This window comes from Protopterus annectens, chromosome 14.part0 (genome assembly GCF_019279795.1).
Source record: "Protopterus annectens isolate FY-2018-M chromosome 14.part0, PAN1.0, whole genome shotgun sequence".
In the NCBI taxonomy this organism is placed as follows: domain Eukaryota; kingdom Metazoa; phylum Chordata; order Ceratodontiformes; family Protopteridae; genus Protopterus; species Protopterus annectens.
In genome coordinates, this window is record NC_056748.1 from 753,081,486 (window position 1) to 753,104,494 (window position 23,009).

General features: G+C 38.8%; 1 protein-coding gene across 1 annotated transcript in view; it reads right to left on the reverse strand.

Annotated features, from left to right (window-relative positions):
• PDZD7 (PDZ domain containing 7) overlaps window positions 1–23,009 on the reverse strand; it is an 809,774-nt gene that overhangs the window by 781,257 nt on the left and 5,508 nt on the right. The window contains exon 2 of the mRNA XM_044056491.1: window positions 7,561–8,093. Coding sequence (XP_043912426.1) covers window positions 7,561–7,771 — 211 coding nt within the window. The 5' untranslated portion in view covers window positions 7,772–8,093. The remainder of the gene's footprint in view (window positions 1–7,560; window positions 8,094–23,009) is intronic.

The window sequence follows — 23,009 nt, forward strand, 5'->3', positions numbered from 1 at the left end:
AAAGGAGGGTCACAGTCATAGTGAGCAGAAATGGCTGCAGCATGAACCTTTATCGAGGAGAAAGACAAACCCTTGTCCAATAACTCAGTAAGATATTGAAGAGAAACACTTAAATCAGGCTTGGAAACATCAAAGTCCTTCGCTTTGCTCCAAAGGAAAAATCTCCTCCATTTATCAGCGTAAACTTTCCTTGTACTAGGCCTTCTGGCCTCCAAAATAACATTCAAAACTTGTTGTGGAAGCTGAGACCCTCCAGGGTCTAAAACAGAATATGCCAGGCTGTGAGATGCAGAGACTGAATCTTGACATTGAGGAAGTGATTGCCCTCCTGAGACAAAAGATGCGGAAGCAAAGGCAGAGGCCATGGAGGCTCCCGTACCAAACTCCTCAGTAGTGGGTACCAGTGCTGTCGAGGCCAATCCGGCGCTATCAGAATCATGGATGGCTTGTCTATTCTGGCCTTCAGGAGTACCTTGGGCATGAGAGGCAGAGGTGGAAAGGCATAGACATGAAGATTGCTCCAACTGAATGATAGAGCATCCACCTTCCAAGCTGTGGGATGAAACATTTTGTGCAAAACTTTGGCAACTGGTAATTTAGTGGAGAAGCAAACAGATCTATGTCTGGAGTCCCCATAACACTGTCAACTTTGAAACACATGAGGATCCAGTTTCCACTCGTGAGGATCCACAATTTGTCTGCTCAACACATCCGCTAAGGAGTTCTGTGCTCCTGGTAGAAACCTTGCCTGAAGATTGAGGTGTAAACTGAGAGCAGTCTCCCACAAAATCATCGCTTGCCTGCAAAGAGGGTAAGAATGGGTTCCCCCTTGCTTGTTGATGTACCACATGACAGTAGTGTTGTCTGTTTGAATCAACACCTGTCCTGGGTGAAGTAAATCCTTGAAAGCCATCAATGCAAATTGGACTGCTAACATCTCCTTCAAGTTGATATGCAAATGTTGACGTCTGACAGGCCAGGTGTCTTGCACCCATTTTCCATTGAGGTGTGCTCCCCAAGCCTTGTCCGAGGCATCTGTCGTTAGAATCTGACTCGCCTCTGGTCGGGTCACAGAGAGTCCCTTGTTTAGGTGACATTCCTGAGCCCACCACAAAAATTCTTTCTGAATGCAAGGTATTATCTGAATGACAGTGTCTAGATCTTGGCAGTGTTGTGTCCATACATTTTGAGATACCATTGAAGCTTCCTCATATGCAGTTTGGCATTGGGAAGCACCAGAATACAAGATGCCATGAACCCCAAGGCTTGAAGGACTGTCCTTGCAGTCAGCCTGGACTGTAGAGACATTTGATGGAAATAAAGAGAAAGGCTTCTTTGTTTGTCCGGGGTCAAAAGGCCATCTGGGAAGCTGTATTCAGTCTCACACCCAGAAAGCACATGTCCTGAGAGGGTACTAGACTGGACTTTGTTTTGTTCACAGAATACCCTAGGCATCTTAACACTACCATCACATACTGTAGATGCTGCAGAAGTTCGTCTTTGTGTTGTGCAATAATCAGGCAATCGTCCAAATAAGGATAAATCTGTATTCCTCTTAACCTGAAAAAGGCTATCACTGGAGCCAGAACCTTTGTGAACACTCTGGGCGCAGTAGATAAGCCAAAGGGCAATGCAGAGAATTGATAATGTAAATTTCCAGCCCGGAAACGCAGGTACCTCCTGCAACTGGGCCTGATAGGAACATGAAGATAAGCCTCTTTGAGATCCAGAGTTACCATCCAGTGATCTTTTCCCAACAGAGGTAAAAGCTGTTGTAACGTTAGCATTTTGAACTTTGGAATGTCCAGATAAGTGTTGAGGATAGATAAATCCAAAATTGGTCTCCACGTGTTCCCTTTCTTTGGTACTAGAAACAGGCGAGAATAAAATCCTAGTCCCACTTCTGACAGAGGAACTGGCTGTATAGCTCCTATTTGAAGAAGTAAAGAAATCTGCTTGTGAGCCTCTATCCTTTGCCGAGGAGGAACGTCTGGCATGCCTTTGAAAGGAGGCAATGTATGGAAATAGAACTTGTAGCCTCGGTTTATAATGTCCAATACCCATTTGTTCTGGGTGACTAAAAGCCAGTTTTGCTTGAAGAGTGCTAACTTTCCTCCCAAAGGAGCTGCCAGGGAAGAAGAATCTGGCAGCTGAAAATGCAGGTCATTGGGCCTGTTTACGAAAAGACTGGCCCCTGCCCTCACCTGCAGATTGTGCAGGTGAACTCCAAGTTCTAGGCCTGAAGGTTCTGTGAGCTCTGCCCCTGCCACGTCTAGATCTACCCCTAGACTGAGAATCAGAAGAAGGGTAGGTCCACCCCTTAGTAGGCCAATTTCTACTAAACTTTGGAGGTTGCACCTGCAAAAAATCTTTAACAGTCTGCATGGACTTAGCCTTGTCTTCCATTTTCTTCAAAACCAACTCCACAGGGGGACCAAACAAAACTTCAGACTGTAAAGGGGCATCCAGAATTCTAGTTTTAACATGCTCAGACAAATTCTGATCCTTAAGCCAGGCGTGCCTACGAAGAACTGAACCAGTGGCAGCCACCCTAGAAGAGGCCTGTACAGCATCAAAACCACACTGCAAAGAATGCTTACCCACCTGTTCAGAGACATGTACTAAATCCTGCAATTCTTTACACTCTATGCCCTCTGCCAAAGCATCCACTTTAGATTTTAGCTGAGAGAGGAGGAAATTCTGATATTTCAACATATGAAACTGGCAATTTAAAGCCCTCATTGCTAAAGTAGAAGAGGTATACACCTTCTTACCCCATCTATCCAAAGCTCTAGCTTCCTTATCTAGAGGAACCGGATTCTTTACAACAGAAGCTCTAACACCCTTAGGCCCCTGACTAATAGTTTCTGGGTCCGCCCTAGGACTCTTATACAAATATTTATGAGCCTCAGGCACCCTGTAATACCTGTCCGGTTTAACTGGCGCAGGAGGCAAAGAATCTGGATTAAGGGAAGCCTCCGAGAAAACATCTTGAACAACATCCAAAACAGGAGGTATAGCCAAGGGTCTATGCTGTGGTAAAAACAAGAATTCCCTAAGCCTCTTCCGTGAATCAGAGAAATCCTGTCCTTCCCACTTAAAATGCTCCCTCATGGAATGCAGAGTTTCTGAAAATGATAAATCCTCTGGAGGAGAAGCAGAAGGAGTGGAATCCTCTGCATCAGAATCCGAATAAGGGAGAAAATCTTGAATATCTTCAGCAGAAGAGTCTGAGTCATCTGAGGCCTGATCCAAACTTTCCAACTCTGGCTCCACCCTGGGCCTCTTATCAGGAGGGGCATAGAACCTCTAATTAAAGTAATCAAATCTTCTGCCATTTTAAGCATGTGCTTTTTAGGCACAGACCCTGAAGTACCTGGAGGGACACCAGAGGAAGGCAAAACAGACCTGCCCTTAGAAGAAGCCTTAGAAATAGTAGCAGAAGGCCTAACCACCTTAGGCATAGAAGGGAGAACAGTAACCTGAGAGGCCCCTTCAGCTTGACCTGACTCCTGTGAGGCCACATCCTGCAAAATCAAAGTTTCCCCCTGAGACTCAACAGAAACTTCAGCCGGATCCACCTGCTCCACTGTAGTTTCTGCAGGACCGGCGTCCGAACGGACGAATCAACCTGTCTAGGTTTCAAGGATTTGTCTTTGCGCTTCTTCGGAAGCGGGCGTCGGAGGATCCGGCGGCATTATAATTACACCACTTACCAAAGACTAACCTAGCACAATCTAACCTTCTTTTTATAGTGCGCTTATTAAACCTAGCACAAAACCGACACCCGACAACGTCGTGGTCCGTCCCAAACAAGGAATGCAAAGAGAGTGATAATCCCTATGCGGTATCTGTTTCCCACAAGAAATACAATTATTCACTTTTTCTGACATCCGGAATTAACTGAGGCAAGAAAAACAAAAATATTCCCAACGGGTACTTAGCCCAACTTGGTTTCGGTCTGAAACTCAGAATACGAAAATTTCAGAACGCCGAACGGCACTTGCAACGCTGCTTCTGCATCGGACCATGCGGCAAAAAAGACTGAGGATATGACGTCGGTCATGCGCTTTTATACCCTGATGCTCTGATGTCAGATCTGAGCGCCCATGACCGACGTCAGCCTAATACTTTGGTATTCGGGCCGACCGAGGACAGCGGACTACCCATATGTAAGGACTGCAGCAATGTGAGATGAAGAACATCTGCTGTTCTGTGTGTTCGGGGTTTCGCGGTTTCAATATAAAATGGTCGATCAAATAGCGTTTGCTATTTTAAGCGTTCGCTGATATAATAGAGAACCTGCATATACACATATTATATATTTTTTATAAATAAAAATAGATAAAATATTGATGCTTTATCAATTACCCTCATATTACGTTGTCAATAGAAGATTACAGAATTTCCTTTATGCATATTTACGGCTGTTACCTAATTTGTTGTGCAGTTTGCTCTATTAAAAATGCATTATCTAAGGTAAATTAAAACTGAATGAAATAAAAGAGTGCAAGTAAATGTATATTAAAATGTATTTCTTAAATTGTAGCTTCATGATGCAGAAAGAAAAAGTTTTGGCTGGAAGCTAGATGATTTAAAATCAAATAGTGATGCACTCACTAAAGGAACCAACAAGGAATGGTGGCAATGGGACACCAATATCAGAGTGAAGCAGCTTGGTTAACTGCATTACTGGCACCTAGTTGAATACTGAGGTCAGAGCTGACAGGCCAAAGGATCATAGTCATGCACATTCACCAGTCAGTGTGCTTGCATGTTATTATTCACTGGATGTGCAGAAATGTACATGTGACATTTGGCTAGTAATGTGGAAACACATCTATCAGGCCAAAGGCACAGCTACAGTGGGGCAAAGGGGGCAGCCACCTTGGGTGCAAAATGTCAGGGTGTGTGGTCCTCAGTACCATTATGTTTATGCTAATACTGCATTTACTGAAGCACTTTAGTACTCCTTGTGTGGTGTAGTGCAGTAGCAGCAATCAGAAATAAATGAATACCAGAAATGCATTTTCTGTCGTGGGCTGAAGCTTCATTGTTGTATTTAGCTGTAATGAGATGCTTGATTTGTAGCAAGTGGTTTGCTTCAGTTTAAAGAAGAGAAAGTACTATGGGGGGCTATAGTTTGTTTTGCTTCACAACTTACAGTTAAGAAATGCAGATCAGGCAAAATGAACCTAGCTTGCTCCTGAGCCTTAGATGAGGAATGCTGGATCAGGGGTTGGATCTTTTTTTTTTTTGTTTTTCAACTTAGAGTTGAGGGGCACCACATTAGGATACTTCACCAGATGATAGATGACCAAGCTATGGGTCTGTGTCAGGCTAAGTTACTAGTTAACCCTTTCAATCCATCATCCATTTCTCCAGCACCCAGAAATCTAGTCCGTATTAGATCATCTGGGTCACTGTAAGCACTTCATCCTGCTGTGCCATGGAGTGATGGTTGCAACCAGTTTGCAACACCCAGTTTTCCTGAGTAATCTGTATGCTTAATGTAATCTGCCTGAATCTATCTATCAGAGTGCTGTAGACTAAATGAATATTGTGCAGCACCAATTATAGGAGAATGAACAAGTTCTCTAACTTCCTCTACCAAATTACTGAATGATAAAGGCACAGTTGTGCAACAAGGAGTAGGGTGTTAAAGCTGTTACATACAGTTTAAATGTTTCCTTCTCAAGTACATAGATTTATCATGGTTTGTCTTATGGCTATGAGTCCAGCAACTGCTGCTACTTGTATTGTTCTGTTGTAATGCGCTGCTGAAAAATCAATTATAACTATGAAGGATAAGCAGTAAGTGTGAGAAAAATATATTCATTTTAAAAAATAAAGCTTACCACTACTAAAAAAATATATTCATTTTATTTACATTTTGTTTCCGGGGTAGATCACTGATCAGAGTTTGCCCACTTCCAGGCTCAGTCTAGGTGGTATAAAAAGTAGTAATATCAAGAAAAGCAAAAATATTTCTCTGCATAAAAGAATAGCTAACAAAGAGGAAATGTGCAAGAGTGAGGTAGTGTGCATTTTACTTATTTAACATTTGTTTACCAAGAAAGTCAGACTGGGATAGAGACCATTTTCAGCAGAGGCCTGGGGAGAAATACTCCAGATGCCTGTCTTTGGAATCTGGGAGGAAAACAGAGCACCAAGAGAAAACCCACACAAACATGCAGACTCCACACAGAAGGCACCCCAGCCTAGACTTGAACCAGGGAACCTCTTGCTGTGAGACTACACTGTTAACCACTGTACCGCCCTCATTCTAATACAGATCATTATTCGTACAGAAAGGTCAGAGGTAACAGCGTTTCAGAGAATGAGAAAGTAGATTTACATTTTAAGTGCACACTCAAAGTTGTAAGAGGCTGCAGATAGATAAGGAAAGTATAATTGTCTGTTTGAAGCTCAGCTGACTAAGTGGTATGTCCATCATTATGGCAGCTGCATTTATGTTGTGTTAGTGATTGTTTGAGTTGACACCTGATGTCAGGGTAGTTGGTATTGCTTAAAGGACTATATAAAAAAAGAAAAAACAACAATGGTGATTCATTATGCAGATAACTGGTTTTATTAAAACAGTGTGTGTAATTAGGTTAATATGGCTAACCACCATACTTATGACATGCTTTTTTGTTAATTTTTTTTCATTTTAGGCCCATGTGAAGTGCCTCTACATTGATTTGGACTTGCCAGTGAAAAGGGATAAAATCTATATACTACAATCTTCCTAATGCCTGTAAAAAGATAATACAATAATTGGGCAATGCAAAAAGTTGAAGGAAAAAAAATTCTTATAAAAGGCAAAACAAATTTATTCTTCTCCCATTTCTGTTATGCAAAAATATTCACAGTGCATAACTTCTCTTCAAATTTTCCATAACATTTGGTGGGATCACTGCCCCCAACCAGCCCTTTAAAGTAGTAAGCTATTTGTGCAAAATCAAAATTGCTAAGTGCATAATGTTCTTTATCTTTAAATATTATTGTTGAACATTATTACTCATATTTGGGGTTCACCAGGGCAGGCTGCACCTCGGTTCTTGACAGGGAAGGTTAGATCAAGGTCTTGTCATATTATGAACACTGGCAGCTGGTTTACAGGTTGGTCCTCTGGAACAGAATGTGTTGTGTACTTATAATAACATAGACAAATGATTAAGGCTGTTCAAAAAGCAACTAGCTGAGATGTTTCATAAATACAATGCAAGTACAAATGACAGAACAATGTCCCTCTCTAAATTATGGCAATGCTTTCACCTAAGATATTCAGCTCAGGGCAGACTTGCTCCATAGACTGACAGTACCTACTCGTCCAGCTTTTTAAAAGGACATTACAATCAGTGTAACTGTGCAGAGTCTTGCACTAATTTTGCACATTTTTAATGTATTCTGGAGGTTTCCATGTATGATGGTCACACTGGCAGTTTGCTAATATACATGACCCCTAGACTAACTTAATATTGATCCTGTAAGTAAAAGAATAATGCACACAGGGAAGGTTGTGTGCTGATTCTCAGTTCAATAATATAATCTTACCTTCTATAGGAGAATTTATTAAGATGACCCGTCCCATGGGTGAAGAAGAACGACTTCCTCTAGCTTGTGCAGTTGCCTGCCTGTACTGTTTTTTCAGCAGGTAACGTGTTGCTGTATTTCCACGGGATGATGAGATACTTGAATAGCCCCCATTTGTTATTCCTGCTTGTCCGGGGTCACCTGCATATGCCATGGCAGTTCCAAATGTCATCTGCTCATTCAGTTTATAGTGAGACTTAGTTTACGGCAGCTTGTAAGGAATACTAAGCTCAGAATAATGCTTCAGTGAAATGTCCAAGCTCTGTCCATATACGCACAGTGCTAGGTTTTGGCCTTCTGTCTAAGCTCTGTCCATGTATGCACAGTGCTAGGTTTTGGCTTTCCACACAGTTTTCCAGGACAGAAGCTGTAATACCGCCATGCTGGATTGTGATATATCTTAGCGTCTCAAGTTTTAAATTGAAAATCCATAACAAAATATTTTCCATAATGTCTGGTCCACTGGTTTGTATTGCAAGTATGTGTTTTTACACCTAGAGAAAAGGAAAGGTAATTACAGAGTTAGTATAACAATGCTATAAAGAACCTTTTCAGTACATTAATTTGAGAATGTTCCACTGTCCTTTGATAAGATTTATACTACTGACATGGGGAATGATTTAAAAATTATGTAGCTCTTAACTGGTTTCTGCAAATGGAATTTCAATAATGTCTGTATAATTGTTGTAGTAGTTTAAACACCACCATCAACAAACGTACCATAGTTTTCTGACAGTGTTACATGTAAAGCCTTTAATCAAAATCCCAGAAGCAGTCAAAGTGATGGCAAATAAAAACTGCTTTATCCTTCCAGTGTGCAAATATGCAGTGCTTACATTAGCATGTGGGGCCCTGTGCATGACTTGGAGTTCTTTTATCAAAATAACACAGCTTCAATTATTTTTTAGTACATTTGTACATAACAGCACCTCCACAGATACAACTTCCTGCACTGATTGCATTTAAAAAAAAAGAACTCTCCCTCACATTCTCTTTAACCTCTATTTCTGAAATTGCATTTCATATTTCATTATCCTGTACATCTTCAAAGCTAAAGCAGATAGGTGCTCTTTCAATATTTGTTGAATGTATATCAAAACAAGGAGCAACACATGTTTTTTTAAGCATCATGGATAATACTGAAACAAACATATTGAGCACAAATAACACAAGAACAAAGGGCAAAATTTTACTGAATGTAAGAAGAATAGATAATAAAGGGTGATAGGAATAAAAACATGTAGAATTAATGAATACAGTATGACTGCAAATGAGTAACTTACATTTTACCCATGGTGGAAGGGATGTTAGATCATGAAAATATTGGTAAACTCAATCATGGCCATGAATTTGCAATATCAATGAGAAAAGATAGGGGTTTGACCCTAGGTACATACATTTTTTGGTTGCAGAGTAATATTAAGTTCTTTCAAAAGGGTCTGGGCATCTAAGCTCCCAATGATTATTTGCCTAGTATATTCCAATGTTCTTAAGTGATTAAACTAGGTAAATATATGAATTATTTCTGACTATACTCTGGTATGTTGTTGTTAAATATCAGCATTCTTTTAGAAAATAAACATATTAACTTTAAATAATGTTGTGGTTTAATGTGTGCTACCTAGTGTTTCCCTCAGTTTGCAATGTTTTCAGTCAGTAGGACAAATGTAAATTGTACTACATGCGCACAAGCCAATAATATGCAGTGACAGATCCACTGTATAAAATCTGTGTACACTACAGTTACTGCCTTTGTAACTCTGGGATAAGAAACGCATATAAAGACTCTAGCTTAACATGCAGAATATGGTAATTTTAATGAAAAATAAATATAGTGTTTTTTAAAGTACATAAGTTTTCCGAACATGTAATAGTTTGTAATGCACTTACAGAATTAGATATGAAATTCAATCTGGATGAATTTATATTGCTAACATTGAGATAATTTTATTTAACATTTTCACAGAGAAACTGCAGGATGCCTGATGGGACATGAGGGTGTTGATGACTAAATGCATGCAACCTTGGCAATAAAAAAAGATAACCCAGTACTATCAGTACATAGGTACAGATGATGTACAGTGTTTCTGGATGCCAGCATTCTGACAGCTTTACATTACATTGCACACAAACAAACATAAGCCTACCCATTGGTATTTTGCACAGAAACATATCTCTCCATTGTACAGATTTTCTGCAGAATGTCCATATTTTGCCTCAGTGTTTTGGTGTGTTTCTCATACAATTGTGATTTTTGTAGCAAATCATTACGGATTGAATTCAGAAAATAAGGGTCTATATTATATTATATTACATTACATTATATTATATTATATAATGTTATATTATTATAGTATTGTTATATTATCTGGTAAATTAATATTATTTTATTATACTGGTAAAATTAAAAAGGACTTTCACTCCTTTAAAAATAAAAGAAAAAGCATTGGTAACAATAGATGCTATAGATGTGACTTCTGAGCAACTGATTTTTGAATTTTTGAATTGCACATACCTTGATTGGCTCATTCAGCTCTGTTCGCCCTACAGACTCACTCTGCTCCCCTATCCTGCCCCCAATTCTCACCCACCCCTACATACTCTGAATTTATTGGTAACCTCCTTTACTAAGATCCTCCCTTCAAACACCCATTATCCAATAATTACATCCATCAGCACCATCTACACATGCCCTTCAATTTCCCAGCATTCCAGCCCACCTACCAGTTCAATATCCACACCCATATATCATACTCACACTCTTACCAAGTATAAATACCTCCTTTAACTTCACAACCTCACTCCCACTATGTCTCATTACACCTAGTCTCATCTCCACTATACCCTCCTGGGATTAAACTCCCTATTCACCTGCCTCTCCATAGCCACCATCAGCACCTCTTATCTCTTCACAATCTCTCACTGTATCAAACCCAAATTCCCCACCCTAACCCACAACATTACTATCATCCCCACTCACCCAAGCATATACCCCATCATATACATGCCACCCCCATATACCATGCCCCTCCCATGTACCACTCCTATCCATCTAAAAAGCAACCAAGTCTACAATTTCACTACCTAATCATCCAATACCTAAAACCTATCACCTGTATAACTACCCAGCTACTACTAGGAGACATTCACCCCAACCCCGGGCCAGCAACCTCTGCTAATAAGCCATGCAAACATCACTAGCCAGCTAAGCACAAACCCACCAACTTACTGATACTAAATATGAATACCCACGTATCATGAATAAAACAGAAGACCTTCACCCTGCCATCTCCTTATATAACCCTGATATTCTCATCACAGAGATGTGGCTTAAACCACATATTAAAGATAATTCCATCACCCCAACTGGGTATAACATTCTCAGGGCAGACCGGCTACATAAAAGAGGCAGAGGCTTAGCTCTACTTCACAGAACCAACCTACAACTCCAGCTCCTCCAAAAAGATTCCCTCAGCTTCAACAATGCAGAGACTCTTATTTGCAAAGCTCTCTCTTAACCAACATAAGCACCTAAACCTACTGGGTATCTATATACCCCCAGGTGACAACCTAACTATCCCTAGAATCCATACTTCACTGGGCCTCATACTCCCTCCCTCAAGAAACTATTGCGCTAGATGATGTAAACATTGACTGGAACTGCATCCATTCTCCCACCCCAACCCACCACATTAACCTATATAACTTCACCCAACTTATAGATACTTCCACATGCTTTGATAAGGCCAAAAAAGAGAATCTATACTTGACTGGATCCTCACAAATCAACCAAATACTGCCCATCAATGTAGCACCCTACCAAACTCTCTGAGTGATCACAGCCCCACTTTTATCCTTAGGCAAAAACTTAAAATAATTAACTCTCCCTCCCTTCTACAAACCTGCTCTAACAAAAAATTTCCTAGAGACCACTTCATAAGAGCCTTGCAACATTGCAACTGGTCTCCCATTAAATCTTTTCACAAGACAAAGCAGTTGATTACTTCATTTCCACATTCCTAAATATCCCCTTAAAAACTATCAAGATACATAGCAACCCCACCCTTTGGCTCCAGAAAACCACAAAAGCCCTACATAGAGCCAGGGATAAAGCCTGGAAAACCTGGCGCCACACCAGATCACCTGAAGCTAGGCAAAACTTTCATGAGCTCTGAAACAAAGCAAAAAGGCAGGTTAAACTTGATAAACAAAATTACTGTATCACTCAACGAAGCAAATACAGTACCAAACTGCAAAAATTCTGGGCAACAATAAATAACATCATACAGCCCGGAAGAACCACGACTCCCGCACCCAATATAACAGGTACAGGCCTGGACATAGCCTCCAGCTTTAATAACTATTTCACCTCCTCAATACTCAAATTCTTAAACATCACTTCCTCCAACACCCTACAACCACCTCAGACCCAAATCAATACCATACCTTCCACACTTAAGTCTGTTCCTACCGCTACTATCCAAAAACTCCTAGCCAAACTCAAACCAACCACCCTTGCAGCCGATAACCTTCATGCCAAATTCCTCCAAATTGCATCCACAGCTATAGCCTATCCCATTTCACTTCTAATAGATAGATCCATCTCCGAACACACTGTTCCACTCCTGTGGAAAACCTCATATATCATACCACTCCACAAAGGTGGCCCCTCCCTATACCTTTCCAACTATCAAGCAGTTGGAATTCTCTCACCTCTCTCTAAGATCCTAGAAAGATGTATTCATCACCAGTTCTTCTCCTACCTCCTCACCAACAACCTTCTCACCTCGACCTAACATGGATTTTGCCCAGTTCCACAGCACCACCACTGCCCTACTCAAATTCACTAATACTATAAACTACCACAGGATTTGTCTCAGCTACCTTCCTAGATTTATCCAAGGCATTTGATGCAGTCTCACGTAATAAACTACTATCTTGTCTCTCTGACCTCAGTCGTAACAACTCCACACTCCTCTGGTTTAAAAGCTATTTAGATAACTGCCAACAATCCATCAAATGGCATAACTCTCTATCCCCCCACTCCCAACCTCCTTAGGCATGCAGCAAGGATCAATCCTAGGACCCCTTCTTTTTAATATCCTCACAAACCAACTCCACTCAGCTACCTCTAAAGCTGACATAGTCCAATACGCTGATGACACAACTCTCATATGCTCTGCACCCAACATCCAACTTCTCCAACAAAAAAAGCAAAAAGCCTTCCTAAATCCCAAGAAAACACAACTAATGCTATTCCACTCTACTAAAACGAGCAACCTTACCTTCTCTATACTCTCCACCAGCAAAACCCAAATCACCCCTGTCACCGAGGCTAAACTCCTAGGAGTTACCACTGACCAGCAACTCAAATTCACAAAGCGCATATCAACACCCATCACTAAAGTCCACAAAAAGCTAGGTTCCCTCTATCACTGTAAAAGTTATCTAACCACTGAATCTGGAATTGCAGTAGCTAGGACCCACCTCCTATTTACTCTGCTTTATGCATCCCGAATTCTAACTAATCTTTACAAAACTGACCTTAATAAACTTTCCATCTGTTACAACAAAATTGCTAGATTCACTATCAGTGCCAAATCATGATCCCACCACTGCCTTGATCCCTACAAGCCTTGCACTGGCTTGAATTTCTGAACCTATTAAGGTACCATCAACTCAGCCTAGCTCATCTAATTCTGTACTATCCCAAAACCCCCCAACCTGACTGGCATGCTGAACTTCTGCAATTCAAATAGACAACTTCGGTCCTCCAACAAAGCCTTAATCAAAACCATCACATGCAAAAATAACTCCAGGGAATCACTATTTTGGCATGAAATAGCAAAAATATAGAACAATCTTCCCCCTGACCTCAGACTACAAAACTCCACACCCTCCTTCAAAAGCCTACTTAAAACATACCTCTTCACCAACCATCTATGGAACTGTAATTGACCCCCTGAAGCCTCATCCACTTACAGTTTCTACACCCCATCTGCCCTGGACAACACAAACAACACCATCTAACTATACCTATTCATGTGTGAGCAATAACCTATATATGAGTGTATGTACGTGTGTGTGTGTGTGTGTGTGTGTGTGTGTGTGTGTGTGTGTGTGTGTGTGTGTGTGTGTGTGTGTGTGTGTGTGTGTGTGCGTGTGTGTGTGTGTGTATATGTGTGTGTGTGTGTGTGTGTGTGTATATGTATGCATGTGTATATATGTATATGTGTATATGTGTATATATATATATATATATATATATATATATATATATATACATATATGTGTGTGTGTGTGTGTGTTTGTATATGTATATATGTGTATGTATGTATATATGTGTATGTATGCGTATGCATATATATGTATGTATACTCTTACATGTAAATTTGCTTGAATGTATATATGGAAAACTTAAACATTTATATACTCTTATTCAATATTGAAATATCTTGCAATGCTCTATCAGGTTCTTATCTAATTTCATTGTATATTTTGTACACTTGTATTTTCAACCAAAAGGGGGAATATCCTCTTATTGTGTACTAATGGCTGTAAAGTCTACAATCTGTAAGTTACTACTCTGTAATGTCTCTTTTGTAAATTTTTCTTCTCTCTGTAAACGTATGGAGTTTTTCTCCCCAGGACTCCGCTGAAAGCAGACACTTGTTGTCCAGTCATACTATCCTGGCAAACAAATGTTGAATAAATAAATAATAAATATCTAATCGACTGCTTAGCTTGTTGAACACTTAAACGTCGACAGCTAAGGGTTGAAAATCTCGAATGGCCAGGTAAGCAAATTCTTTCATCGGGAAAGAATTTGTTTGACCCTGCCACACTAACAAACTTCCAAGCTATAAAAAAGTGGGGGGCTTAGTCCCCCACACCCCCTAAGTAAATATACCAAGTCCGAGAGCATTTTATTAAATTAAAACAATAACCTCTACCTAGGGGGGGGTTGGATGAGCTGGACCAGTTTGGAGATACAGGTCCGGAATTTAATAATCAAGATGAATTACGCAGGAGTGAGAGGTTACAGAATGCTCCACGTGTTAATTATAATTACAGCACGAGGCAACCAAATCAATATGGTCAACAACAAGGGGGTTTTCACAAGGACAATGTGCTAGGGGCCAAACTGAAACAACAGAAAGCAGGTGTAGGCAACAAGAGGACTCAGAATTCGAGCAGATTGCAGAATTAACTTTTGAGTGTTTACAACACACCATAAGTAAGTCTTCAGGTATCTCTCCTCTTGTTACCATCAGTAGTGTTGAGGTTGCACTTGACTCACCAAGTAACTTTAATGATTTAAATTTTGACTATCTAAATTCCTCTAGTAACATACTTGCAATACAAACACAGGATCAACCCAAGGTCATTTATAATAAGAGCGGTGACTTCAAGGTGTATAACTTTTCTTCGAGTGAGATTCCTGGTGACTTGGTTGAACTAATGGCAAAAGGTCACACCTATGTCCCATGTCAACGTATGGACATAGCCAAATCGATTATGGAACTAAAAATGTACACAAGGAAACTGAACTTTCAGTTACAGTTTATTAATACTGTGGATTCAATGAGTGACATGTTTAGAATTCCTAGTACATTCAACCCTCCAGTACATCCCTTACTCCAAACATTTGAGCAATTGTGTGAACTAGATTTAAGGTATATAGCCTCCTTTAAGAACAATTTTTCTAACTTTGATGGTAATTATGCCAGTGAATTGGAACTAATCAAGTACATACAAACGCAGGATGTATGGGTTTGTAAACCCGATAAAGGTGGTGAGTTGGTAGTTTTTGACCAGGTAGATTACTCTAATCGTATGTACAGTTTGTTGAACAGTGATACTTACCAACAAAGTTCTAGATCTGAAGTCAATAGGGCTTATAATTTGATAAAAAGCTGTTTGAATGACTTATTTATAGAGGGACGTATTGATTTAATAGTTCTTAATTATATGACCACCCTATTTCCTAGGTTTCCATCTTTATTTGGAATTCCTAAATTGCACAAAGATCTTAATAGCCCACCTATGAGACCCTTGGTTGGCAGTAGGGGTTCCCCTACATATGCATGTTCAAAAGTAATTGACACTATGTTACAAAAGTTCGTAGTATTAGAAAAACAAATATGCAAGGACTCTTGGTCTTTCTTGTCTAATATTAACAGCATGGAATTTAGACATGACTCAAACTTTTTGACAATAGATGTCAAGGATTTATATACATGCATTTCACACTCTGTTAGTATTGAATGGGTAACAGCACTAATGCCTAAACATGGAGCACCTAACAGAGATATAGCTTTGATCACTGAACTACTAGACCTAATTCTAACAAATAACTACTTTATGTTTGACAACAAATTTTTTTTACAGAAAGTAGGACTGGCAATGGGTTTCCCTTGTGGAGCTAGTGTGGCCAACCTTGTTATGGCCCACTGGGAAACCAATTACATATTTAATGATACAATTTTACTTGAAGACTTTTTATATTACACTAGATTTTTGGACGATATCTTTGTATTATTTAAAGGTGATGAAGTAAGAGCAGTGGAATTTGTCCAAAAGTTAAACACTACTACGGACTTCTTACAGTTCACATTTAGCTTTAATTCAGAAGCCATTTCCTATTTGGATATCTGGTTAGAGAAAAATAATGAGTTAAGTTCTTATACAGCAAAAGTTTTTCGTAAACCAACTTATTCTAACTCTTTTTTGCATTTTTCAAGTTGCCATCCCTTTCACCAAAAGAGGTCTATAGTCAAAGGCCAATTGGTGAGAGCTTCACGGATTTCTACTTTAAATACTGACTTTTTAGAGGAATGTGACTTCTTGAAAAACATGTTTATACACCGTGGCTACCCTAAAGACCTGTTAGATTCTTTGATCGACGAAGTCACACGTAAAAGCGAAATATCTTTATTTAAACGTATGTTAACAGTCAAATTTCCATCAAATGATGGTATATGCCTGTTAGATTCTGGAATAAATGTACCTCTTAATGAACAGTTAACTAAAAAAGAAGAGCATTTTAAATGTAGTTTAATAACTACTTTCAATGTTCAGAGTAGCCACATGGTCAGAATTTTACAAAAAAACTGGGACATATTTAAAATCAACCATGTTTTGTTTGAACGTCTTGGTTCTAAACCAACTATAGTTTATAAGAGAGGAAGTAATTTAAAAACACTTCTAGAAAGACATCATTCAAAAATACCTAGAGTGACAGGTACATTTAAATGTGAAAATTGCAATTATTTTAAATTCATAGACGTCACAAACTCATTTGAACTTAATGGACATAAATACAAGGTGAAAGCTAGATATAATTGCAACACCAAGTTTATTGTTTATTTAGCTAGATGTGAAGTGTGCCCAGCATTTTATGTGGGCAAAACGGAACGTAGATTCCGTGAAAGGATCTATGAACACATTTATGCTATTGAACATACTAAAATAGAAAATGCTCTAGCAAAACATGTCCATTTATTTCCACAGCACAAGTTTAGGTTCATGGTTATAGACCAGTTTGTGAATGACATCAGGGGTGGACCAGCTTCTTTTAAATTAGAAGAATTAGAATTATTGTGGCAGCTTAAATTAAATGCATTCAACTACCCTGGTCTCAATGATTCATGCTCTATTATGAGCATATTAAAGCTTAAAAGCTTGCATAGATAAACGTTCAGATGATATTCAGTACCTATGAGTAAAATGTTTACACAGTAAATAATTGTGTCTTACTGTTTTAGTATGTAATATCATTATGTGTATTTGATATCTTCAAACAGTTCTGATTTTAAGTATACATAATCATGCACAGGCTATGTACAGCTTTATTGTTTTTCATATTAGGATCAATGTTCAAGTCTGACTATATTAAGTAGATCTAATAGATGTCACTAATTTTCCCGCACTTTTTCAGCTGCTGAGTATTTAAACAGGGCTTATTTTATGTAATGGTACCTTCTGAGGAAGTCTGTATGTATATAACCAGACGAAAAGCGCTTAAAGTCTTTATTTTTGTTTAAATAAATCGGTGGTTCATTCTTTTAAATCGCCTAGTCATTTTGTGTTTTTACTAGTTTGTACAGCTCCAGTGTTTTATTGCTCCATTAAGCAACCCCTGCAAGTAGTGTAGTTTTTGGACATATCTCAAACCCCATGCCACCTTTAGGTGTTATTTAACTTGATCATTGGCAGATGTTTTGGTCATACCTTATTGCTTAATTAATATATCGCCTAGTCGTTTTGTGTTTTTACTAGTTTGTACAGCTCCAGTGTTTTATTGCTCCATTAAGCAACCCCTGCAAGTAGTGTAGTTTTTGGACATATCTCAAACCCCATGCCACCTTTAGGTGTTATTTAACTTGATAATTGGCAAATGTTTTGGTCATACCTTATTGCTTAATTAATATAACAGACATTTTGGTCATACAGTAATAATATTGACCTTTTGGGCTAATCACAGTGACCTTTTAGGTTATGGCTTATGTACAATGAGTCATAAATGCATCTTAAAAGCCAAAGTAATATTAGAAACAGACAAAATAAAGCACTGAAACCAATACAAGGAACTGTCTCTTTATTGTGCAAGTTAAAACTTTTGCCAACAGGCTTCCTCAGGCAATCAGTCATAAACGACACTCATTTAAGTTATACAGCAAATTTTCAACAAATTACATGACCCTGATTAACTAAACTTGTTCATGTAGATATTTAAGCTTTGGTGTTAAAGTGAAAGCACCATTTAAACCAGGTGGTATGTGTGCTCTCATTCCAAGTATCCAACGTATCTCCTCATTTTCTCTTAAATGTTTAACATCACTCCATGCAATGGTAAATAAATAACTTCTAAAATCATAAACTTAAAACCATGGCCACTACTTTTGTCTAAAATATGCTTATATAGGGAGATAGTGATAACTTTGCATCTTATATCAGAAAGATGTTCACCTATTTGTTCTTTTAGTTTCCTGTTAGTCATACCTATATAATAACCATCACATGCTTCACACTTAGCCGTACAGACAACATTCTGTGTATTGTGATTCCCATAAGCATGTAAAGTGACAAAGGTAGTGGTCATGATTTGTTGAAGATTTGTTATACAAGTCAAATGAGTGTCTTTTATGACTGATTGCCTGAGGAAGCCTGTTGGTGAAATTTTTAACTTGCACAATAACGAGATGGTTCCTTGTAGTTGTTTTCAGAGCTGTATTTTGTCTGTATTCAAATTACTTCTTTGGAGCTACTGGAATAACAATCATTTCACTGTTGTGTTATTGTTTTTTTAATATTGAAGACACACAAATGAAACTGGAACACCTGAGTCTTTGTACAACAGAGACTATTACTATAATATTCATAACTTGCTCTGTCAGTGAATGAAAATTTATCAGTGTTTTACAGTTTACCCATGATGGTGACACCTCAGTAGATAAATGAATGTCACAACATGTGTCTAATTCTTGATTTGGTCATCAGTCATGTAGTGAAAATCATTATTTAATGTAACTGATACTATGGTTTGAGAACTGCTGTGTCCCAGGCAGACAGATACTCATACACATTCTCACACATGCAGCCTCTGCATACAGTAGCATAGCTAGAGTGGGGAGAGAGGGGCAACTGTCCAGGGGCTGATTGAACCAGCTAAGCTTCTGCCTGCATACATGCATGCACACACTTCCTAGCCCTACCTTTCCACTGATCTCCCCAGTATTTACCTCTACCATAATGGATGAATACAGTTTTTTGGCTTCATTTACTACTAAGATGTGAAAGGACAGGTCAAGCTAATCTACATGGCCAAGCAATTCTATGAATTGCTGAGACAGCCCAATGCAGTGGTGCATGTATTCATGCAAAAACACCATGTAAGAGCTGCGTTGGAATCTAAAAATATTATCTTGAGATGTAACCAACATGTACATCTCAGAGTTGCCAGTATGTATTCTGCCCATAGTTGTCTTCATCTCTGGCTTAATAGTGAAATAATTATTCAGACATTTAGCTTCATATAAACATAAAAGCATTCCTGATATGTTTTTCTCTTTAACAATCAGGTCTCTATCAGTTACCTTTTCATTCATACTTTAGGGCATGATTAAACATATAGAAGACAAAATTATGCTGACCACAACTAATTACAGAATAATTAAGAAGAGCAACAATCACACCAAGCATCCTTATTATAACTAAATCTTTGCCTATTCTTTTCTTATAGGCATTTATTCAATCTCTGGTAGCTTGCTTAATTTAACTGATGGCCATAGAAGAGAATTTATCGTGGCACTTAATGGGCACAAAGCAATAAAAATAATCCTAAAGACAGGGCTTACCAAATACAGACTCACTCATGGCACACACTTCAATAAGCAGTATGGAGGACTTCCAATTTATCTTCATGTCTTTGAAATTTGGGAGGAAACCAAAGCACCCAGCTAAGATTCTTGGAGACACAGGGAGGATGTGCAGACTCCACAGAGATTACTTTGCTTGAAACATACAGCATAAATAATGCAGAGAGTAGGACGTGTGCATTTCTCAAGTCATATGTGTCTGTGAATTAATGTACAAAAATTCAGTCTGCAAAATGCTTTTACAGATATTACTGCTTCCATAGTTCAAAGCTTCCCTTTATATAGGCTGGCAATACCTCTTATAACAGTCTTTGCTGCTGATAATAAGTCATTTTAAAATCTGTGTTTTGCTTATTTGAAAAAAAGTCTTTCCATCCACTAAACACATTTCCTCCAGATGTGGGGGAGCACATCATTTTTCCAAGCACATCAATCACTCTGTAGCTTTTAGAATATTGTTAACTGCCCTGAACTGCTGGGAGCAACAGACTGCAACCCTGTGGGTGGATATAAAGTCCCCATCCAGTATTCCTATACAGTATTACATCAGTAGTGTAGAGCAAAGTGTATGTGCTGTATCTTTAAGAAGCATATCAAGGACTGAACGTGCACATTTAAATACCAGGCACATGCTATTCCCAGTGCCATTTTGAGAGTGCAGGCACAGAGTGAGCATGTATGATTGTAGTAGTTAGTTTGTATTTAAGTTACTTAAATTAAAGTCAGTAAACTTCTATCATGATGTGTTTGTATATAATAAAGCTGCTTGAACAGAACCCACAGAGACTCTTCTATTGTGTCCAAAGTAGGACAGCGACAAGTAGAAAGGATTATCATTCTATTAACTGCCATAGAGCAGATATACACTGGGGCTAATAACCCCTGTGTTTGTACAACATCCTGGTAATGCACATGATCTCTTTATATGACATAGATATCATATACTTTGCTGTTCTTATAAGGAGATATCCCACAGGGTCAGACAGTAGGTAAATGCAGATACAATGGCATGCCTGTAGATCCACAACCACATAAACACCTTCTACCTTCACCAGTCTCTATTAACCCTGGCCCTATGCCAGTAGTGACACAGGATACTCCCCAGTAGCCCTAGCTATTGATACCTATATGAATCCTTCAAAGCATTTCTGATTAGAAGTATGTATTACCCATGCTCAAACCAAAAATGCAGCAGAGAGCATTCATCTTGCTGAGGTCCCAGCCCTCTGCCTAGACACATTTGGCAACTCTGAATTTTGCCCCTTTACAACATACCAGATATTCCTATCATGTTTCATGCTGCATAATATGATCCTCCAACATCAGTCAGAAAAGCTAGTAGCCCCAGCACCTTCTAGCAGTGAAGCAGCAGGACCTACTACAACCACTACACCATATCCACCAGCAGAAGCCACACTAAGCTTTTTCAGACAGTGTTTTACACAGCATATAACAGCATAGCTAAAGCAGCAACATGTAGTCCACCTCACATGTGCACAGTGTCAGTGAGGTATTCTGCAGAACAAAATAACGCATGCATTGTGGCAGTACTCAGCTGAGTCACAATGTGCATCAGGCATCTCTGCATATACTGCAATGGTGATGTGGATCACAGCCATTATCATTTGCACAGATGCCTAGGGTAACATGGATGCAAGGAGTCTTTACTACTAGGAAAAAACACTTATTAACCTAAGTGTTGATGGGTTCGTGCAAAAGGCTGGTATCTATGACAGATAGGATATCCTCCACTGTTTAGTGAATGTGCCACTATGGGACTGTGCAGTGAGACAACAGTGGTAGTGACACATGGGAAAGGCACTATGGGAGCATGCAATGCATTTCTGGCACTACAAAGGTGGTGCAGGCCCAGATGCCCTCCCTGGACATGGATGTGGTGGATCTGGTAGAACAGGACCTGTATGGTGGTTACACGCAAAGTGTCCCTTGTGACATGCCAACCCCAACATTGCTGTGAGAATGAAGGAACCACAACCTTGACTGGTGCAGACTGTGTAACTTACAATGTCATCCGAAGTATCCACCATGGTCATGCAGTTTGGTCTAGCTATTGGGGATGAGATGTTAAACCAAGACCCTATCTGCCTGAGTTGGTGGTAGCTCAGGTAGATGTAAAAGATCCAGTGGCACCTATCAAGAAGAGTAGGGGTCTTTATTAAAATCCTATACTCATCACTTTATGTATATAAACAAAAAAAATACACTCAAAATATAGTTAGAATTATTTAACAAGAAAAACAATATGAATAAATTAACTATTACCCTCCTTCTTAATGCCCACCCATTTTGCCACAAACAATATTTTATGTTTTAATAAAATCAGCTGCATCACATATTGTATTAAATATCCTTTTAGTCCTCGCCTGCCAAATCTGAAAAATAATCATTGTACATATCTTTTGATCTTGCATGTCTGTTTCATATTCTTTGTAATATCCATAAACAATGTCTTACATTTTAACATCCTGTAATACATTCATAAAATTATACCTTTTCAACATATTCCACAATCTTGCAACTCTAGGACATTCGAAAAAAACATACTCTGTTGTTTTGTTTGCATTACATTTTATACATGTTCTTTCATTTACTGCTATAAATAGCATTTCTCCTTTAACTAGGATGTTTGTAGCATTAATCTCCATGTTAAATCTTGATCTTCCTCCACACATAAAAAAAATGTTTTCTTCTCTCTCTAATAGCTTCTTTTGGTTCCATTTCCAAACCCATCTGTGACTCACTGTAATAATATTTTAACATAATCGTCTCATACCATTTTCCTCTCTTATGCTCTAACTTATCCATCTCGATTTTTTATTCTTTTTTTTTTCCCTTTTAATCTGAGACCTCTGCTTTCCTCTTATATTTCATTCTTTCTCATAGTTTAATTTCTTCCCACAGTTCCTGATATACTATTTTTAACATATTACTTAATATTCCTTTTGCTTCATATTACAAATTTTTTCAAAATCCATTTTAAGCAAAAAGATGCTAAGAACACAGGATTCT